Raw genomic sequence first — 22,277 nt, 5'->3', positions numbered from 1 at the left:
ACTGGTTATTAATCTGCAAATTGTCCTCCAACTTGTGGCGAGGAAGAGACACCCCATGATGTGTAAGTCCCTGCTAGTTGCTGGATGATTTGCAGTGCTCCCCCATCAGTTCTGCAAAAACAACAACCATCCTTCTCTTCCCCAGACTGAATCTCACGCTGCCCTGCTGGTGGGTTTTTAGGCAGGTGGAGTGGGAAAAAGCACGAATGGGCTTCCTGCTGGCATGCCGACCACCCCAACCTCTCTGAGTTTTACTCTGGGTAAGGGCGAGGCCTCAGACTCAGACTGCCCCCCTTGCCCTAGTTGAGGCCCTTAAGTGGTCAATTATTGATCATTTAAGGGCTGTTATCCACCCAGCCTCAATTTTTAGACTGGCAGGAGGATTTCCTTGGTGTAGGGGAAGCCTGAAAATGATCTGGTTTCGGCCTCAGGCTGGAAGGGAGGGGGTGTCCATCAGAAGCTCCCATCCAACTTCAGGCGACACCACCACCACCCCTACCCGCACAAAAATGCCTGGTGGCCGTTGGACCTTCCTCATCCCCACCCACCCAACACCCCAATCTCTCACTATGCAACCCACCACCCAGGCCTTCCCTACCCTGCCTACCCTGAGACTCTGAAAACTTACTTTTCTGTGCATTCCCAGGACTTAGGCACAGTGGACATCATAGAAGTAAAAATTCTACTTCTGTCCAGTGCAGTTCTTTCATTGCAGGGATTAGAGAGCTACCGGCCAATCTGATTGGCCAGCAGCTCTCTAAGGGATTTTCCCCCGAGTGAGGAATGGAGTCTCGCCTGCAGCCAATTAACATTCAATTGAGCATGAAATGGCTGTGGGGCAGGCAGTGTCGGCAGGGATGTGCTCCTCGACAGTTCATTGGATGGTGGGAAAGGAAACCCCGCCATCTGAAATATCCTGACCCATGAGTATTATGCTGTTTGCTGCATTAATTGTCAATGAAACTCGCTATACAAGTTTAATGCTACTAATTAATATGAGATTATAATTTGGTAATGGCTGCTAATCAAATAATTGCACAAAAGAAACCATTTAATATTGTAGAGCCTCTATTGCTCCGGCTGTGAATTGTTGTTGGAGATTTTAAAAATGCCAAATTATGTTTTTGTTTAAAAAGCCAAACTTATCATTTCTGAATTCTCTCTCTCTCTCGCTTCCTTTTAATCCAATATTTATTTCTCTCTATTTCTCTTTCTGTATTTGATTCGATATTGAATTCATCCACTCTAATTCACCCTTCTTCTCAACCCTACATATTTATTCCTCAAACCTTTAATCTCACTGGTTAAGGAAATGCACTGCTTGTCCCATTGTTCACCATGACCTCAGATGCCCTGTTGGTCTCACTGCACCATTACTAGTTCATACCTCTAAGAAACTTTTGGGTAAAGCTTTTTTGAGCTGAATCAAACTGACAGAGCATTCTTGTGAGATACTCTGTACCTTCAGGTTCTGAGTCAATAATACTACCTTATAATTAAAAGCAGATGCTGATGTTTTTCATGCACATTTCTTCATTTCTTCAACCTCTCGAAAGGCGGTCCAAACAAGCACTTTCTGAGGAAAGGTTTTATATAACTTGTTTAGCGGCTTTATTTCAAAGTGAGTAAACCAACAAGGCAACAATTATGATTGGATGCATTTAATTCAATCAATTGCCTGGATGAGTGCAGCTCTAACAACAATCAAGAAACTCGACATCATCCAGGACAAAGCAGCCCACTTAATTAGCACCCCATCCACCACCTTAAACATTAACTCCCTCCACCAGTGATGTACAGTGGCAGCCGTGTGTACCATCTACAAGATGCACTGCAGCAAGTCACCAAGGCTCCTTCGACAGCACCTTCCAAACCTACAACCTTTACCACCTAGAAGGACAAGGACGGCATATGTATAGGAACACCACCATATGCAAGTTCCACTCTGAGCAACACACCATCCTGACTATGTTGCTGTTCCTTCACTGTCACTGGGTCAAAATCCTGGAACTCTCTTCCTAACAGCACTGTGAATATACCTACACCACATGGACTGCAGCAGTGTAAGAAGGTGGCTCACCACCATCTTCTCAAGGGCAATTATGGATGGGCAATAAATGCTGGCCTAGCCCAGCAACACTCAGGTCCAGTGAAAGAGCAAAAAAAATTAAGAACAGTTTTGCTTTGAATAACTATACCAAATAAAGAACACATTCACCTATCAGTGGGTAACCTTACTGGACTTAAACTTCTCCCTTTCTTCCAGTACTTCTAACCTCATTGTCTCTATAAAGGTTTTTACAGCTTTCACCTTAAGTGCCTGAGAATGGAATCTACCAGCTCACTTAGCAATGAACCCTACACCCTGCTGATTTCAACAGAATTGTTACAGCAGTAATGAGTGTGAACATCACTACAACATTACACTATCTTCCACCATCTCAAGCAAACTAGTTCATCTATCCTATACTAGCCTTGAAGTCTGTATAATTAACCCTTCTAGAGTTGAGTTTAACTCAATCATATGCCAAAGTCTTGAAGTGTGGCATAGTTGATCCATATACCAGATCACTCAGAAATGGAAAGTAGAAGATTGATGAAGTGCTGAATTCCATTTATAGAACACCAATAAACACAGAGAGTACAGTAGATGAAAAGTGGCAAAAGCGGATCACACATTTAAAAAGGGTAACAGAATAATACATGGAAATGACAGACCCATTACCATGACACCACCATCTTCCTCCACGTTTCTAATAGAAACCTTCATTAGAACTGAAAACTGTGTTATGATAAAGGTTTATATCTGAACTGATAAACTCGCATTCTTTTTTGGATGTATGGTGATCTGTCGTGCGTTTCTAAAATTTCATTTTATGGCTTTAAGGTACACTACTGCATTTTGTTATCGCACATTGGTACACTTTACCTTATTGTGTACAGTGAACCTGCTACAATACAATAAATTGTTAAATTGTGAATGACACCGGGGATTAACTGTGCACAGTTGTGGCACTGGCATTACTGTCCATTGTTGTGTTGACATGTACGTCATTATTTTTGATGCATCATCAAAGTTCTGGCTATGGTTGAGTGGAGGATGAACTTGGTGTTCAACTTACATAGAGGATGTTCCTGACATGTTGGCCAGACACTGACAGTCATTTAGGCATGAGGGCCCAATTTTCAATATTTTCTCTTTGTTCTTCCATAGAGGATAGAAGATTTTCTCAACTGGATTATCTTCCCTGGAGCATAAATCCATTTAGGTGGGCAGAAAAATTTAGATGGTTCCCATCACCATATGAGAGGCTTATATTAATAGATTGGAGTTAGGTGAAAACTATAAGTAAAAACTTGTTTAGGTTGGGATTTATGAGGATACTACATGGAGAATCAGATGACAATATATTGTGATTGTCTCCCACATCCAGCCTGATTGATATAATGTACCACATAATATCCAGAAAATATTGAAACATCTCTGGCTGAAGTAACCAGAGCCACATTTTACATTTTCTGGGTTTTTTTCCAATTCCCATTCTTCCTGTCAATCCACATTATCATTTTATTATTTGTGGTCTTCTAAATTGTTTTTTCCGTTACTTGTAAGTGTTTAATCCCCCATGTTGTTTCACATTATGTAATGTTTACGCTTAATAATAATCAAATATTCTCTTTTTTTTCTAGCTATGTTCCCTTTTATGTATAGAGCTATGAGAGAACTAGACAGTGAAAGAGACTTCAGGTTATAACTTAAAAAGCACAAGTGACTAACTGAAATCAAAGAGGTGTAAGATGTGAAGGATGGGGTACATTCAGTTGACAATCAGTAGCTGTGTTACAGCTTACCAGCCTCCCTTTTCCACAAACATATTTAATGCGAGAGGCACTTGCACAAGTCAAAGTGCAAGTGTAATTCCAAGTACAAACAAATTAATGTTACAATAATGAATTTTTTTTTTAAAAGCTCATTATGCTTTTGCAAAATAATATCCTGCAGAATAATTATCAGCCCAACTATGGGTTGGAGTTTGATTTTTCACAAAGATCTTCTTATGAAGTGAATGTTGGTTGATATAGTGTCAAAGATGCAACAGAAAATATGCACTAATGCAATGCAGAAACAATGGTGTGCACCGTTTAAATAAAGTAACAGATAAATTATTTGTATGTCTGAAAGATCACCGATATTAGTCTTATGATTATTATATACTCTACATGCATAACATTCATAGAAAGCCAATGTGAAGCTGCATTACTTTCAACACAATTTTAATATTTAAATAATTTACATAAGAAAACTGAAACAGGAGTAGGTCATTCACCCTGATGAGACAATCAATGAGAGGATTGCTAAGCTGTATCCTAAATCTAGCTACATACCTTGTTTCCATAACCTAACAAGCGAAAACCACAGTTTTGACATCTTCAGTTAACCTAGTTTCAGCACATTTTAGATGAGGGAGTTAGAGATTTTTATCAATCTTTGTGGAGAAATGCTTCCTGACTTCTCCCCTGAGTGGTCTTGCTCTAATTTTTAGTTTATGCCCCACTCTGGCTTTTTTCGCTGGAGGAAATAGTTTACTTCTAGCCCCCTTACAACTCTTATAATCACTTTTAAAATCTCAATTAAAACACCCCCAAACCTTCTATAATAATTGGGATACAAGCCTAGTCTATGCAATCCAACACCAGAATTTAATCCTTTTAGTCCCGCTTTGTTCCAATAAAATGAAGAGTTTGCTACAAAGGACTATTAGAGGAGAAATGAAAGGTATCAATGTTTTTTCAAGTGACTTTACCAATCAAATTTTTCTTAGTATTCTTCTCTGGTTTTAGTAGAATAATGTAACATTTAGGAAGAAAAATGCAGATAAGTAGGCCAAAGCTGGATGCCAGAATAGCAAACACTTCTACAGCTACGGTGTATTTTCCAGGGGAACTTATATAAACTGGAATGAATGTTATCCAAACTGCACAGAATATAAGCATGCTAAAAGTAATAAATTTAGCCTCATTGAAATTGTCTGGCAGTTTACGGGCTAAAAAGGCAACCACAAAGCAAACACAGGACAAAAATCCAATGTAACCAATTACCCAATAAAAAGCTGTCACAGACCCAACGTCACATTCTAAAATGATTACATCTTTAAAATATTTAACATTTTTCAATGGATAGGGTGGTGATGTAATTAACCAGATAGTGCATATTAGACATTGTACAAACATAAGGATTAAAACAGCCAGGCGCTGTTGCATTGGCCCAAACCACTTCATCCTGTTATTATTAGGAAGGGTTGCATTGAAGGCCATCATTACAACCAACGTTTTACCTAAAACACAAGAAATGCAGAGAACAAAGGTAATGCCAAACACTGTGTGACGTAGCATGCAAGACCAGTTTGAAGGTTTTCCAATGAACATTACTGAACAGAGAAAGCACAGTGCTAAAGCAGAAAGAAGCAAAAAGCTTAATTCTGAATTGTTAGCTTTAACAATGGGAGAGTTTATGTGAATATAGAAAATTATGATGACAGTTACTGTGAAGCTGGTTCCGATTATTGCCAGTGTCACTAAAACAATCCCCATGGTCTCCTCAAAGGAAAGGAATTCGGTTATCTTCGGTATGCATTGGTTTCGCTGTACATTAGACCAATAATCCCAAGGACATTTTAGGCACATTGCTGAATCTATCAAAAAAAGGAAGATTACATTAAATAGCATCTCTTTTAGAAATTAAAACTATACAAATAGGGTAGAATGTATGAACAGCAAATTATATATGTGCGTGTGTTTACATACCTGTCACGTTACTGATTTCACCTTCAGCACATTCTATACAATCAAAGCAGCAAACAGGTTGTCCTTTTCTGGCAGCTTTCCTTGTTCCAACGATACAGCTTTCAGAACAAATTGCCTGTGGTACCTTATGTAACAGAGAGGACAACATGTTTGGAGTTTTGCAAGATCCCAAACTTGGTCTGGTGATCAGAAGCACAGTCTAATGTAACAAAAATCACAAATGTCTGTAAGATCCAAGTTTGATTTTGATCTACAATGTATTTCCCCAAAAAAGAGGTAGAGATCATAAAACTGGTTGCTATGCGAATGGATTATGTATGGGCACTACCAGATGGCCTATGTTAGAAAGATTGATTTGTGAATTTGGATAATTCTTTTACAATTATTTATTCATTCACAGGATGTAGACATTGCTGGCAAATACACCATTTATTGTCCATCCTTAATTATCCTTAAGATGCTGATGCTGGCAACTCAGTGGCTTTCACGGCCATTTCATAGGGCAGTTCAGAGTGAAGCACTTTGCTGTGGATATGGAGTCACACATGGGTCAAGCCAGGCAACAGGTTTTCTTCCCTACAGGGACATTATGAACCCAGTTGGATTTTTCCAAAAATATAGAAGTTTCTTTTTATATTTACTTAACTGATTTTAAATTCTCCAACTGCCATGGTGGGATTTAAACACCTCACAAGATCATTAGTCCAAGGCTCTGAATTAATAAAACACTGACATAACCGTTATGCTACTGTTCCTGATAATAATTGCTATTGTGCTGTTCAACCATGGCCACATCTTGGTCCACCCTCACAGCATAGCCATGCAAACAGGGGGCGGGGGGTGGGGGGGGGGGCATGAAGATTAATTGGACGAGGAACTGAATTTGCATAGGCTTCCCTTACTCATCAACGTTAAATTATTTAGAACTAGTCTGCTGGAGATCTGACAGAAGATATAAAGACCCTATCGACAAAGCAAGTCTTAGAGTACCTTCCTCTGGTTTTCACTCCAAACAACTGCTTCTTCGTTTATGTTTAATTCTTTGCCTGGAGGTGCAGATCCATCATAATATCCAACAGTTACTACATCAGTGCTACCCCCAGCGCTTTGCCAGTTTACGATGTCATATGTTGCAACTGGATCCCCATTTTCGTTGAAATACACAGTTTCACCAGTCTTAGTGGTGAAATTGACCGCTTTCAAATACTGCAAAAGCTTCCGAGAGAAAAACAATAGCAGGAGTTATTAAAGAAAAAGCTGTGTAGAGGCTTGCAATTTTGTTTTCTATCTTACCATGAATATAATTAAAACACTTTCTACTAGAAGTGGGGTATAGTTTCCGTACCTGTTGTGATTGAAAATTGGAAACGTTTTTACACTTGTTCTCAGTGGATGCTCCTTTCACCGTTTCACATGAGAGCATATTGTGCAGAGCATGCGCTAGAGCATATGTTGCTTTGTACACGTTATACGTAATTCTCAAGCGAGATGCGTCCGTGTAGGTATTCTTAATTGTTCGCAAATTCTCTCTGCCTGAACATTCAGAAGTTTGTTCCGTCTCATTCGCCTTGTTTTCTGCCAAGCTTAGCCGACAGCTAAAAGTCGTTTCCCAAAATTCTTTGAGTAAAATATTTCCTGGGTCTGCCGAAGGATGAATTTGCATTAGAAATTCCTTAAAATTGGGTAAATGTACTTGACGTATTGCGATTCCTAATGCTCCGATAAGGAACTTCCGGCTTTCTTCTGAGGAAAGGATCGGTGTGGAAATCCAAGCCTCGCTCCCTACCCATTGGATGCCTGTGATATTTTGTTTTGCGATCTCCTTTAGCAAAATAGCCATATCACCTTCAGCAACAAAGGCCACGATAACTTTTGTACTTGATTCCTTCACAGCTCTAACGGTTTTGAGTAGCTTTTCCCTGGGATAGGTTCTATAAAACGACTCCGAAAAGGCAATGCAAACTCCCAACTGTTTCACGGCATCAGTGAACGCTTGCATTCCAAAGTTACCATAGTCATTGTCACTGTTGATTGTTCCAATCCAACTCCATCCAAAATGTTTCACCAGTTGGGCCAAGGCCCTTGCCTGAAAGTAGTCACTGGGTATTGTTCTAAAAAATGACGGATATTCCTTTTTGTTGCTCAAACATGCACAGGTTGAAAAGTAACTAACCTGTGGGAAATCAAAATTATAAAAAAAAATTATTGCAAAATTGACTACTAAAATTGGCTCTCATGAGCTAGTGGTCAAATCCGCTATTTTGTTCATGTAAATGAAGGCTGTCAAGTGTAGGTTGATGGGGATTTTATCCGCGAACTATGCTTCGTCAGCCAATTGCAGCTGATAAGGGAGCGAGGGCACTGAAAATCGGTCCGGATCACTAAGCAGCGATCCATTCTGGAAGGTGAATGCAGTCAAACATTGGATGAGAACAGAATTCGACAAGTCATTGCGATTGTAAAAGGCTAGCTGATACTCACTGACAGGGTCAAATGTTTAGCATGTTCACTAGTCCGTGCAGAAAAAATAACCATGTTATTATTGTTCCTTCTGTTGGCTGCATGGATTCGTAAAGCCCCTCTGGCCCTCATGTTAAACGATTGTCAAGGGATGGAACAATGTTGCATTCAAAAAAATTCATTCGCGAAAGTAGTTTGGAATATAACCACGGTTATAACTGATGCGTTTTCAACACATTTAAGGCGGAGGAAATGGGATGCGTAATTAAGCTTGACGACAACCGGTCCGAATTCACAACTATTTCACTAACTAGAAGGGAGGTGGTGCCATAGTGGTATCGTCACTGGATTGGTATTTTAGATGAACTCGGGTTCGAATCCCACCGTTGGTAGAATTTGAATTTAATAAAAATTTGGAATTAAAAATTTGGAAAACAATTGCTGCAAAGCCCCATAGGGCAGGGTGTCTGACCTACATGTAACTCCATGGGCCTGCCCTCTGAGCAAGTTAATGAAGTTGTGGTGGGGGGAATGAATTAGCCTATGTTGTAATCCGAAGAATGTGAGGCGACTCCACAGCTTCTCAGACAACCTTCCTCTTACAAAATGACCCAGGGCGTAATGAGCACACAATGAAGATTTATACTTATAAGGAAGAGAAAAGGTAAACAACCGAGTAAAATGTGATATAAATACCGAACTGCAATTATGCCCTGAAACGGTTCACAATATCAAATGGGAACGTGGACATAAAAGTACAAATCAAATTGGAAGATAATTGTTATAGAATTTGGATTGCAAGGGTGACCCTGAGAACAGTTATACAAATTTATTTTGCAAGACACACACTTGAGTAAACTTTCAATAAAATACCCCAGAATCAGCAACACGTAATCTTTCTTACTAATTAGGAACATTGTCACCCTTAAATATGTGTTTAATCATCTTGAGTTCAAATGGTTAAGTGGCAGGACGGAGATAATGAATAAATTAAATATTCAGTTTATTTTTCTTTGCCCGCAATCATGGCAAAGCAATGAAAGAAATGGTGCTATTTAAAAATTTCTTCGATCGTTTACCCGGGTTGATGTTAATACGAATTTGGAAAGAGAAAGTTGTGTCAATTTAATCAACCTTTGTGCTACTTTCTGAAATTGCCGGGTGTGCTCTAGGAATTTGGCAATGCAAATTACAATGTCGTAAATTCTTGAGAAGCAGTTTACTTACCATGGGGATTCTGAAAGGACTCAGTAACCTTGCGGCTGCGGCGGACTGGGAGGATCCAGATTCAGCTACAATACCGTAAAGATTCCTGCAGTCATCCCCTGATTGGACACCCTTTTGCCCATCCAAAATTTCAAAGGCTGCTTTAGTAGACAAGGATGGCATGCTACAGGAATCATAAATCTGGTAACCCAGTGTAATATTGGGGAGCAGTGTACGGTTCCCGTTTATTTCTTCAATCGCAAACATCATTGCCCGCACAAAGCGAAATTCTCTGAAATCAAACCTGCAAAATGCAGAAATGACAGTAGACGGGTAACAAAAATCACATTGATATTGTCCAAGTATACGCTTTTTCCAGATGTGATTGCACGATTAGTGGAATTTCATAGTAAGATACGTTTATTAAGCAATTCTAAACCATCGTTGTGAAAGCGACAGAAGCAATGACAACCGACTATATATATATTCATGAGACTTATACTGCTTCAACTCATACACAACTCAATCTGCTTTTGGCTCTGAAGAAGAATCATACGGACTCGAAACATTAACTCTGTTTCTCTCTTCACAGATGCTGCCAGACCTGCTGAGTTTTTCCAGCATGTTCTGGCTTTAATCTGTTTTTGGTCGTAATGGTTGAAGGATAAAGTTCCCTTTATTCTTGCAGCACTTGTATATCTAAAACACAATTCCATATGCAAGCAAGCTCAATGATGCAACGCGCCGTTCACAACATAATGCAGCAGATACTTAAAAGGATTTCCTGAACTGCAAAATCAACTAACATTTTACATTTTACCGCTTTGGGTTGGGTTTCAAAGGAAAGCTCCGGATTCTCTATACTGGAGTGCAGACTGAAAATTCCGCCCAGAACGATGTCTCCATCTTTGGACATACTGGGTAAATCAAATTTCTCCCAATGTTTACATGCTGTCTGATCGCCTGCCCTTACAAGTATCAACACAGTTAATGGAGCCCAAAGCAAACGACAATGCATCATTTGTCAGCGAAGATACCTACGATCGGAAATTACTACAAAATGCCTTTATATACAGTTGCATCTGATTGTCTTCCGGTTTCTTTCAGTTTAAATCGATTCACTGTAAAGGAAATATTGAGCAACCTCCTCAAAACCCACAAAGGAAACAATTTACGGGCAAGTCTTGACACACCCTAAGCTCGGGAGGAGCAAGGAGACACCAAGCAGGGTCTCACTGGAACCACGTTCAAAGGGGAATTGGCGTATACTTGAAAAAAAAAATACATGACCATGGGGAGTGGAGCTAATTGCTGGGGAGTGGGACTACTTAAATAGATTTTACAAAGGCACAGGCATCATGGACTGAGTGCATTGTTCAATGATTAATGCGGGAAAAAGTGGTCCCTTGCTTGGGATTCAGCAGTAAAAGGATTAAATAGATTCTTAAATTGTTTATGACATCTTTGGCAATCTCTCCTTTGCCTCCACTGGCCCTCTATCCAGCTTCACCTGTCCAACTCCCCTTAAACAGCTTATATTTCACCACATTTCTATTTCTCTTTAGTTCTGATGAAGAGTCATACGGACTCCAAACCCTTGTCTTCCTCTCCACACAAGCTGTCAGACCTGCTGACTTTTTCCACCCTGTTTTTGTTTTCGTTCCTAAATTGCAACATTGACTGCACGGGATAAAGAGTTTTGGGGCGTCCTGAGGTCGACAAAGCCCCTATATAAATGAAAAGCCTTCTTTTAATTTGAGGTAGGCAAGCAGGATTAGATTGAAGAGCGTGTTTCACGTGTTAATAGAATGTCGGATTGGACAGGCCGCATCAGAAGAATAACAATCCCACTGAGATTCAAGCAGAGCGCAGTAATCCGGCAACATAGTCTTCGCCAGGTGAGATGGACACGGCGCCATCAGCCTGACTCAGTGATTTAGAATGATACTTAGGGAAAATAAAAGGCAAGTACTTAGATGAGCACTTGAAACGCAAAAGCATACAGGGCTACGGGCCAAGTGCTGGAAAATTAGATTAGATGGCCGGCAAGGACACGATGTGCCAAAGGACTCTATGAGCAGTTCTAAGCGGTTGTTGTAGAAATCTGCTCGTTGGTACTTCACTACAGACGCGGAGGTAGAAGAGAAATGGAATAGGATAAAAATTGATAAAGATGATGGACTTAAAAAATTGTCAGCCCTCCTAGATTTCTAATGGATGTAAAGGTAGAGATAGCCGTGGCCCTGTCCACAATCTTCCAATCCCCCTTAGATATGGGAGCACAGGAGAAGAAAGGAGGATTGCAAATGTAACACTTCTGTTCAAAAAGGGAGAGAGGGATAAACCTGGTAACTTCAGGCCAGTTAATTAAATGTTGATGTTGGCAAAAAATATATAGATAATAATCTAAAATAGAATTGATTGTCATTTGAAAAAAAATATGAATTAGCGAACAACAGCCAGTATGAACTTGTTAAAGGCAAGTTTTGTTAACTAACTTGATTCAGTTATTTCATGAAGTAATAGAGAGGTTTTCTGAAGATGCTGCGGTAGATTTTGTGCATATTTGGTCGTAACTTCTGAGATCCCCAGCTTTGGATTGGGAAGGGTAGCACACGATGCGCTGGGGCACTCCTCTCAGAACTTCACTGATTTATTCCGCCATTCGCTGACTTATTCTTCAGGGTAATGCCTTGGCCAATCGGGGTCAAACTAGTTCGTTTAAATTTCAAACAATGCTTGGCAATTAACTGTCAATCACCATCATGCATTCTCCATGGCAACACCTCCACCAATCAGATTCCACTTGCCTACCATTCAGCACTCTCTTCTCATACAGTATAAATTGTTGTTTTCCCCTTGTATTGGTATTCTTGCAAAGTGTCCTGATGAGTTCAAGATGAAAAGCTTTGACATGTCTCTTTTTTCAGCAGTAGTCAAGTTCTGTGCTACCAAACATTCCATTTGCTTTCCAATCCCTTGCTGTACCAACATCCTGACTTCCTGTGATTCATGCATCAGAACACCCAGATCTCGCCGTATCACCAAGTTCTGCAGTTTCTCTCCTTTTAAATCCTATGCTGGTTTTCTTTTATTCCTGTCAAAATGGACAACTTCACATTTTCCCACATTATACATGATCTGAAGCTTTTTTGCCCACTTACTTAACCTATAGACCTTTGCAAGCTCTCTGCCTCTTCTTGACAATTTGATTTCCTGCCCATCTTGGTATCATCAGCAAATTTAGCTACCATACATTCAGTCACTTCATTCAGGTCATTGATGTAGATTGTAAACAGTTGAGGCCCCAGAACAGACCCCTGTGTCACTCCGATAGATACAGTTTGCCAACCCGAAAAAGACCCATTCATTCTTACTCTGTCTTTTTACCATGTTTGAAACATCTGGCCTTATCTGCTAGTGCACATTTAAGTTTGTACTCTCTTTCCCTTCCTGCCATACCCTGATTTTCTTTACCCAAAGCGCGACCCTGCCCTAATACCTCGTTATTATGCTTTGATTTACTACATCTCCTCTCACACAATTCCTTCCCCCAACTATTTAGTTTAAAGCCTTATTTACCACCCTAGTTATATAACTTGCCATAACACTGGTCCCAGCACGTTCAAGTGAAGCCCATCCCAATGTTACAGCTCCCACTTGCCCCAGGACTAATGTCTGTAACCCATGAACTGAAACACATTTCTCCTACACCAGTCTTTGAGCCACATATTAATCTCTCTCGTCTTATTTTACCTATGTCAATTTGCTCCAAAGAATAGTACCTTTGAGGTTCTGCTTTTTTATTTAGTCTCTAGCTACTTATAATCCCTAAGCAGATCTTCTTTCCTAGTCCTATCTATGTCTTTGGTACTCACATGACCCATGAAAACTGGATCTTCCCCTTACCACTGCAGGTCCTCTCCAACCCAGAGCCAAATTCCCAAATCCTGGCCGCCAGCAGGAAACACAAGCCTCTGGTCTCACACTTCTGACTGCAGAGAATTGTCTCAATCCCTCTGACTATACTGCTCCCTACTACCACTACATTCCTATTAACTCTCCTACTTGAATAGCTTCCTGTACCATGGTGCCATATTCATCCATCCTCCAGCTCCCAGTTTTGTCCCCACAAGATGCAAAAATCTTGAACTTATTGGACAATTCCAATGGCTGAGGCTCCTCCACTTCAACCTTTTCAATCCCCTTACACCCTCCTGCCATTGACCACTGCCCAAATCAGAAAACCAAACCTAAGGGCTCTGACAACCTCCTGAAATGATATGTCCAGGTAACTATCTCACTCCCTGATGCATCGCTGTGCCTGCAGCTCAGCCTCCAGCTCAATTACTCTGAGTCAAACTTCCTCAAGCCACTGACACTTACTACAGATGTATTTGCCCTGGGCCATGCTGGAGTCCAGGAATTCCCTCATTCTGCAGTCACCACACATTGCCTGTCATCAGTATTATGTTTTAATTAACTGATTATTATTTTCTTGATTAATTTATAATTAATTACCCTACCCCCCTCAATGAGCTTTGCTACTGCTACTAATAAAACCTTGCAACTACTGTGAAATTACCTGAGTTTTGAAAGGTAAGTGAGCAAAATACTCACCAACAATCACTTAACTGCTTCCCTCTTACCCTAATGCACTGAATTCCCATACTCACCAAATTCCCAAGTTTAAACTCTGTGACAAGTTGCTCTCAGTGATGAGCTGCTATCTTCATGCTGGCTTACTTTGTGCACTTAGATCACCTATTATCTGAAATTCTACAGAGATGACTCAGCATTGCTGGCTAGAGAAACTAGTTCAAAATAGTTATCTAATTAACTAATTGCAATTGCCTCTCCTTTAGGGAGCTTGTTTATCCCTTGCTAAGGCTGAAACAAACTTTAACAGTAAATTGTAGTCAAACTCTAAATACAAACTAGACTAGATTTTAGAAAGAGATTAACCCTTAAATTTAACCCTTAAAATTTCCTTACTCACCAAATTCCCAAGTTCACACTCTGTGACAAGCTGCTGCCTTTCATGTTGGCCTACTACCCCTGTACGCCCCACTGACAACATCGTGGGTGATACCATTAACCATAAATTAACTGAACCAACTATAAATGTATTGTAACTACCAGGACACATCAGAGGCTGGGGACTCTGCAGTGAGTAACTCACTTTCGACTCCCAAAAGCCTATCCACCACCTGCAAGGCTCAAGTTAGGAATGTGATGGAACACTCTCCACTTGCCTGGATGCAGTCCCAATAACTCAAGAAACATGAAACCATCAAAGACAAATCAACCAGCTTTAGTGGCACCTTATCCATCCTATTAAAGTTATAACCCCTCTAACACCTTCACATAGTGTTTGCAGCATGTACCAGCTGCCAAGATGTATTGCAGCAAGTTGTCAAGTTCCTTCAGCAGCACTTTCCAAATGTGTAGCTGCTACCACCTAGAAGAAAGAGGGCAGTGGTGGCTTTGGTATGCAATCATCTGCAAGTTCCCCTCCAAATCATGCACCATCCTCACTTGGAAGTAAAATGCCATTCCTTCACTGTCACTATGTCAAAATCCTGGAACTCCCTTCCTAAAAACACTTGGGGTGTATCCATACCACAAGGGCTGGAACAGTCAAGATGTAGCTCCTGTCCGACTTCCTAAGGGAAATTAGAGATGAGTAATAAATGCTGGCTTAGTCAATGATACCTACATCCTATAAACAAATATGAACTGGCATGATCAGTTTCTTCTCTAGAGAACATTCGAGTAAATAAATTCAGGCCAGCCAAATTAAACTGTTCATTAAAATAACTGATTCATGTTTTATGCAGCATGGAAAAAAACAGCTAGCTGAAAGGCTAGAGGCCATAGTACAGAATATTACCAGCAGTGAAAAATAGGAGAAAGTGATGTGCTACATCACCATTCCTGCACATATTGCTCGCTTAAAATCTTGGAACTGCATTCCTAACTGTGGATGTACCTACATCACATGGACTGCAGCAGTTCAAGAAAGTAACTCAACACCACCTTCTCAAGGTCAACTAGGGATGGGCAATAAATACTGGCCCAGCAACAAATGCCCACATTCTGCATACAATTTTTTTTATAAAGGTAGAAAAGTAAAAGAAAAACAGATAATGCTGGAAACAGTTAGTGAATGTCAAGGACTATCATGGGAGAGGAAAACAAAGTTAACCTTTCCACAGAACTGGCAGAAGTTGGAATATTAAAAGTTTCTAAGCAATTGCAATGCAAGGAAAATGGCAATGGGCATGAAAGAATAAAGGAGAAGATATGTGATGGGCTGGAAGGCAGGGATGATTAAATTAAAAAGGGGTTCAGGTCAAAAGGCTTGGTGACCAGACAATAAAAAAACAGAAGATGTTGCCAAAGGATAGTAAAGTATTGACTTGGCTTTCTTCCATTCACCTGGTAGGGTTGTTCTGTAAAAGGCTAACAACAAAGTCCTATTGAAATTGCAGATATTTGCATAGGTATCTCAGTTTAGAGTGTCAGTGTAGGGGGGTGGGGGTCGATGGGGGAGTACCAGAGTCCCTGGGTTACAATGTGAAAACTGCCCCCTGTTCACACTACTTGTAACTTTCAGTGGCTCCTGCATGAATAATTTATTTGTTACATAGTAAAAGACCACATACTATTGTGATGTCCTATTAATCTGACTGTATCTTGACACATGATTAATAGACACTTTAGCGATGTGCAGCAGTGGGTTTGGTGCGTATAGAACCTCATGTCAAATAGGGATCCATTCATGAGTGACAAGAAAGTGTTTAAGGAGGGTTCTGACTTAAAATTTACTCCTTAAATCCATATTTTTTTACACAAACATAAGAACAATGATAGGCGAATGCTAAGCAGTTAAGATATCCTGCATATTGCAAGCTGTATTAAAGTGTCAACCCTACCAAAAGCCATCTCTCACTTCTCATCAAATCATTTTGGCCTTTGAGTTTCATTCATCAGCAGTGGTATTCCATTCAAATTTCTTGGACATGATTACCACCAACAAGATACAAATCTATGAATCCTCTCCCACTTGGGGCCTGATGGACCTGAAGGCACAGAATCAACAGAGATTCCACACTCAGGTCCCTCTAAACAGCCTCGTAGGCTCTGGGACCACTTCAACAGCATCAATGGGAAGTGTCCAATCCACAATCCCTTGTGCGTTCTGTTCTCAGTGTTCTGTGATTTCCAACTGTATAAAACATGCAGTAATATAGTCTCTGTGTTATTCTCAGAGGCCTGCTTCAAGAACAAGATCCTTTCAAAGGTTGCCAAACAAAAACCTGTTCAATTCCAAGAGACACTTGATTGTTTTCTCATTCAACAAATTGACAATGTTCTGAAATGCCAAAGGTAACAAAGATTTAAATCTAGCTCCATTGCAATTAACATTATTTTTATCCTTTGCTTCTTAGCTGTTCGCATGGAACATAAAGATGTCATCATCAGGAAACCAACTAATCCTCCTTCAAATTAACCCCTAGTCCACTTTGTTCTTAAAGACACATCACGCAAAGAAAATACAGCTGCATGCACCACACAAAGTGTACCTTTAAAGTAGCAAAGCATGCCAAGAAATTTCACAGGACCATTATCATTCAAAAATATTGGCATTAAGACAATGAAGGAGGCCCAAGGACTCCAGGGGTAGATGAGGTAAATTATCCTTTGTATTTCCATAACAAAGAACTCTGCATCTATCAATGAGGAAGTATCAATCCAGTTATGTGCCAAAATCCTGATTTGGGATTTGGATATCTGCATTGCATTTCAAAGATACAAACAGTATGAAATCATCAATAAACCAATATTTGTCAGTTTACCTGTTCCAAACTGAGCTGTGAGTTTAATGGCTATTCCAATACCTCTGCGCATAATTTAGGCAGGTATTTCAGTTTAACGGGGTGGTCGTTGGGGGAGGGGTGTAGGGATGTGTGGTGCAGTAACATATTGAAGAAGAATATTCTTTTAGGATCAGGTGTTAAATCAAGGAGACCGTGTCTTTTTTAGGTGGACATAAAACATCCCATGGCAAAAATCTAAAAGGAGCAGTGGAATTTTCCTGGTGTGGTTCTCACAATTGGCCCTCATCCAACACCACACATTGAAGCAGATTATACGCTCATTTATTTCAGTCTGCTTGTTAAAACTTACTGTGCACATTTGATCACAGTATCCATCTACATAGCAGCAATGGTTGCATTTCTGAAGTATTCCTTTGTCTCTGAAGCATTTTGGGGACTTCCTGGGACTTCGAGGTGCTAATTTAACATATTTTCTTTTCCCCTTAATAATAACGTTTCTCCCAGCTTCCCTTTCATTAAGATTACAACCTTCATCTGGCTAGGTGCAATGAGGAAAACATAAGAACTAGGAGCAGGAGTAGGCAATTCAGCCCCTCAAGCCTGCCCCACCGTTCAATACGATCATGGCTGATCTCAGTTTGGCCTCAACACCAATTTCCCTCCCTCTCCCCATAACCTTTCAACCCGTTACTAATTAAAAATCTGTCTATCTCCTCCTTAAATTTATTCAGCGTCCCAGCATCCCTTGCACTCTGAAATAGTGAATTCCACAGATTCACAACCCTTTGAGAAAAGTAATTTCTTCTCACCTCTGATTTAAATCTACTGCCCCTTAGCCTAAAACTATAACCCCTTGTTCTAAAATGCACCACAAGGGGAAACATCCGCTCCACATCTACTTTGTCTATCTCCTTTAGCATCTTATATACCTCAATTGTATCTCCTCTCATCCTTCTAAACTCTAGCGAGTATAGGCCTAAGCTGCGCAACCTCTCCTCATAAGACAAGCCCCGCATCTCTGGAATCAATCTAGTGAACCTCCTCTGAACTGCCTCCAATGCAACTGCCTTCTTCCTCAAGTAAAGGGACCAGAACTGTGCACAGTACTCCAGGTGTGGTCTCACCAATGCCTTGTAGAGTTGCAACATTTTTATTTTTATACTCTATTCCTTTAACAATAAATGCCAAAATTCCATTTGCCTTCCTTATTACCTGCTGTAGCTGCGTACTAGCTTTCAGCGATTTAACAATTGAGTTACAGATTTCTATGGGTGTACTCTTTCTAAACCTTACATAATTTTAAAGGCCTCTATTAGGTCACTCTTTCCAAGAGAAAAGAGATCCAGCTTGTACATCCTTTCCTGAGAGGTATGGTTTTGCAGTTCTGGTATGACCCTAGTAAACCTCTTTTCCACTCACCCTGGTGCCTCAATCCTATTGTTACAATATATGACCATAAGATTATAAGACCATAAGACATAGGAGCAGAAATTAGGCCATTTGGCCCATCGAGTCTGCTCCGCCATTCAATCATGGCTGATAAGCTTCTCAACCCTATTCTCCCGCCTTCTCCCCGTAACCTTTGATCCCCTTACCAATCAAGAACCTATCTATCTCGGTCTTAAATACACTCAATGACCTGGCCTCCACAGCCTTCTGTGGCAATGAATTCCATTGATTCACCACTCTTTGGCTAAAGTAGTTGCTCCTCAATTCTGTTCTAAAGGTCTTCCCTTTACTCTGACGCTGTGCCCTTGGGTCCTAGTTTCTCCGACTAATGGAAACATCTTCCCCACGTCCACTCTATCCAGGCCTCTCAGTATTCTGTAAGTTTCAATCAGATCCCCCCTCATCCTTCTAAACTCCATCGAGTATAGACCCAGAGTCCTCAAACGTTCCTCATATGTTAAGCCTTTCATTCCTGGGATCATTCTCGTCATCCTGCTCTGGACCCTTTCCAGGGCAAGCACATCCTTCCTGAGATATGGGGCCCAAAATTGCTCACAATATTCTAAATGTCGTCTGACTAGAGTCTTATAAAGCCTCAGCAGCACATCCCTGTTTTTATATTCTAGTCCTCTCGAAATAAATGCCAACATTGCATTTGCCTTCCTAACTACCGACTCAATCTGCAAGTTAGTTTTAAGAGAATCCTGGATGAGGACTCCCAAGTCCCTTTGCACTCCAGATTTCTGAATTCTCTTCCCATTTAGAAAATAGTCTATGCCTCTATTCTTCCTACCAAAGTGCATGACCTCACACTTCCCCACATTGTATTCGATCTGCCACTTCTTTGCCCATTCTCCTAACCTGTCCAAATCCTTCTGCAGCCTCCTCAATACTACCTGTCCCTCCACCTATCTTTGTATCATCTGCAAACTTAGCCAGAATGCCCTCAGTTCCTTCATCTAGATCATTAAAGTATAAAGTGAAAAGTTGTGGTCCCAACACTGACCCCTGTGGAACTCCACTAGTCACCGGCCACTATCCTGAGAAGGACCCCCTTATCCCCACTCTCTGTCTCCTGCCAGACAGCCAATCTTCTATCCATGCTAGTACCTTGCCTCTAACACCATGGGCTCTTATCTTACTGAGCAGCCTCCTGTGCAGCACCTTGTCAAAGGCCTTCTGGAAGTCCAAGTAGATAACATCCATTGGCTCTCCTTTGCCTAACCTGCTCATTACCTCCTCAAAGAATTCTAACAGATTTGTCAGGCATGACTTACCCTTGATGAAACCATGCTGACTTTGCCTGCTTTTACAATGCACTTCCAAGTATTCTGAAATCTCATCCTTAATAATGGACTCTAAAATCTTAGCAACGACCGAGGTCAGGCTAATCAGCCTGTAATTTCCCGTCTTTTTCCTCACTCCCTTCTTAAACAGGGGGGGTTACATTAGCGATTTTCCAGTCCTCTGGGACTCTCCCTGACTCCAGTGATTCCTGAAAGATCGCCACTAACACCTCCACTATTTCTTCAGCTATCTCCTTCAGAACTCTGAGGTGTAATCCATCTGGTCCAGACCTTTCAGTTTTCCTAGCACCTTCTCCTTAGTAATGGCCACCATACTCACCTCCCCACCTCTGCACCGCCCCCCCCCCCCCCCCACCCCCCCCCCCCCCCCCCACGCACCCCCACCAACCCCGCCCCCCCCAAACTCTCTTGAACTTTGGGGATATCACTCATGTCTTCCACTGTGAAGACTGACACAAAGTATCTATTCAGTTCCTCCGCCATTTCTTTGTTCCCCACTACTACTTCTCCAGCGTCATTTTCCAACAGCCCAATGTCCACTTTTGCCTCTCTCTTACCCTTTATATATCTAAAAAAAACTCTTGCAATCTTCTTTTATATTACTGGCTAGTTTAACCTCATATTTAATCTTATCCCTCCTTATTTCTTTTTTAGTTGTCCTCTGTTGGTCTTTTTATGCTTCCCAATCCCCTGGTTTCCCACTGCTCTTCGCTGCATTGTATGCTTTCTGTTTAGCTTTTATGCTGTCCCTGACTTCCCTTGTCAGCCATGGTTGCCTCGTCCTCCCTTTATTATGCTTCTTCTTCCTAGGGATGAATTTTTGCTGTGTCTCCCAAATTACTCCCAGAAACTCTGCAATATAGGAACCAGAATTGTACTCAGCCCTCCAAATGTGGTCAAATCAAGGTTTGATAAAAATTTTAGCATAACTTATTTACTTTTCAATACCATCCATTTAGAAATAAACCCTAATGCATGGTATGATTTATTGATCGGTGTCAATACTTGTAGTGATTTCTGCATTTTTCTTCCAGACCCCTTCGTTCATCTACCCCATTTGTATTCTATTTCCCCAGGTAATCTCTCACCTTTTTATATTTTTTCTTATCAAATTACAATACCTCAAACTTACCTATGTAGAAATTAATTTGCCAATCACATGTGATTCTGCACATTTATTAATGTCATAGGAAGATGGAAGAGGAAACAGTCACTCAAACCTTTGAGCCTATTCCACCATTCAGTGAGATCATGGCTGACCTGTGGCTGAACTCCATATACTGACCTTTGCTCTATTATCTTTATTCCTAGTTGACAACTGTAGTTGACAGAAATTGATCAATCTTAGATTTGAAATTACCAGTTGACCCTGCATCTGCTGTCATTTGCGGACGAGTTTCAAACTTCTACCACCCTTTGGGTGCAGAATTGTTTCCTAATTCCACTTCTGGAAGGTATGGCTCTAATTTTGGGCTGTGTCTCCTAATCCTAAATTCCCCAACTAGCAAAAATAGTTTGTCTCCGTCTACCCTTTCACTTCCTCTTACTATTTTGAAAAGGTCGATCAGATCAATTTTTAGTATTCTAAATTCCAAGGAATACAGCCCTAGTAAATCTCTCTTCATGATTTAACACTCAGTCCAGATAACTTCTAAGTAAATCTATGCTGCACTTCCTCCAAAGCCAATTTACCTTTCCTAAGGTGTGATGCCAGAACTGAAATAGCACTCCAGGTGTAGTCTAACCAAAGCTTTGTATATAGGGTGGTAGACGTTTGGAACTTGTCCGCAAACGACAGTTGATGCAGAGTCAATTGGTAATTTTTAATCACTTCTAACCCACCATTTTCTAGTCCTCTAGATTCAAAGGTCATCATTCTTTTGTCTTTTCTCATTTCGTGTTCCTGTCTATGGCAGTCCATTGTAATTGGTTGTTGCCCTCTTCAGCATGGATTACTCCCACCCCCAACCCTAAATTTGGTGACGTCCGCAATTTAGAATTTCTGTCTATGCTTCCAAAGTCTAAATAGTTAACATAAACTGTGAATAGCAGTGGTCGCAACAGAGATTCTTGTGGGATTCCACCTCCCACCTTCTGCCGCCCTGAATACCAACTCTTCCCCCCCTAATACTTGTTTTCTGCCTTGCAACCAGCGAGGTACTCATTCTTCAAGGAAAATTTTTCACTTCTCTCTAAACAAAACAGT

At 40.7% G+C, this 22,277-nt stretch overlaps 1 protein-coding gene across 1 annotated transcript; it reads right to left on the bottom strand.

Moving 5' to 3' along the window:
- Positions 1-4,791: 4,791 nt before the first annotated feature.
- LOC121292999 (extracellular calcium-sensing receptor-like) lies at positions 4,792-10,387 on the bottom strand. The gene is made up of 6 exons (XM_041215559.1): positions 10,278-10,387; positions 9,493-9,775; positions 7,151-7,978; positions 6,796-7,020; positions 5,806-5,929; positions 4,792-5,693 (listed from the first exon to the last, which is right to left on the bottom strand). The coding sequence occupies exons 1-6, from the start codon at positions 10,385-10,387 to the stop codon at positions 4,792-4,794; spliced, it is 2,472 nt and encodes an 823-aa protein (XP_041071493.1).
- Between the last annotated feature and the right edge of the window lie 11,890 nt (positions 10,388-22,277).

This window comes from Carcharodon carcharias, chromosome 2, assembly GCF_017639515.1.
Source record: "Carcharodon carcharias isolate sCarCar2 chromosome 2, sCarCar2.pri, whole genome shotgun sequence".
Taxonomy (NCBI): domain Eukaryota; kingdom Metazoa; phylum Chordata; class Chondrichthyes; order Lamniformes; family Lamnidae; genus Carcharodon; species Carcharodon carcharias.
Note: the sequence above shows the minus strand (reverse complement) of the source record. Positions and strands in the feature narration are given on the sequence as shown.

Coding starts and splice junctions, on each gene's coding strand:
- LOC121292999 (XM_041215559.1), bottom strand. CDS start 10,387: ATGTCCAAAGATGGAGACATCGTTCTGGGCGGAATTTTCAGTCTGCAC. Junction 9,776..10,277: donor AAAGCGGTAAAATGTAAAAT/GTTAGTTGATTT, acceptor TGCATTTTGCAG/GTTTGATTTCAGAGAATTTC. Junction 7,021..7,150: donor CCAATTTTCAATCACAACAG/GTACGGAAACTA, acceptor TTCTCTCGGAAG/CTTTTGCAGTATTTGAAAGC.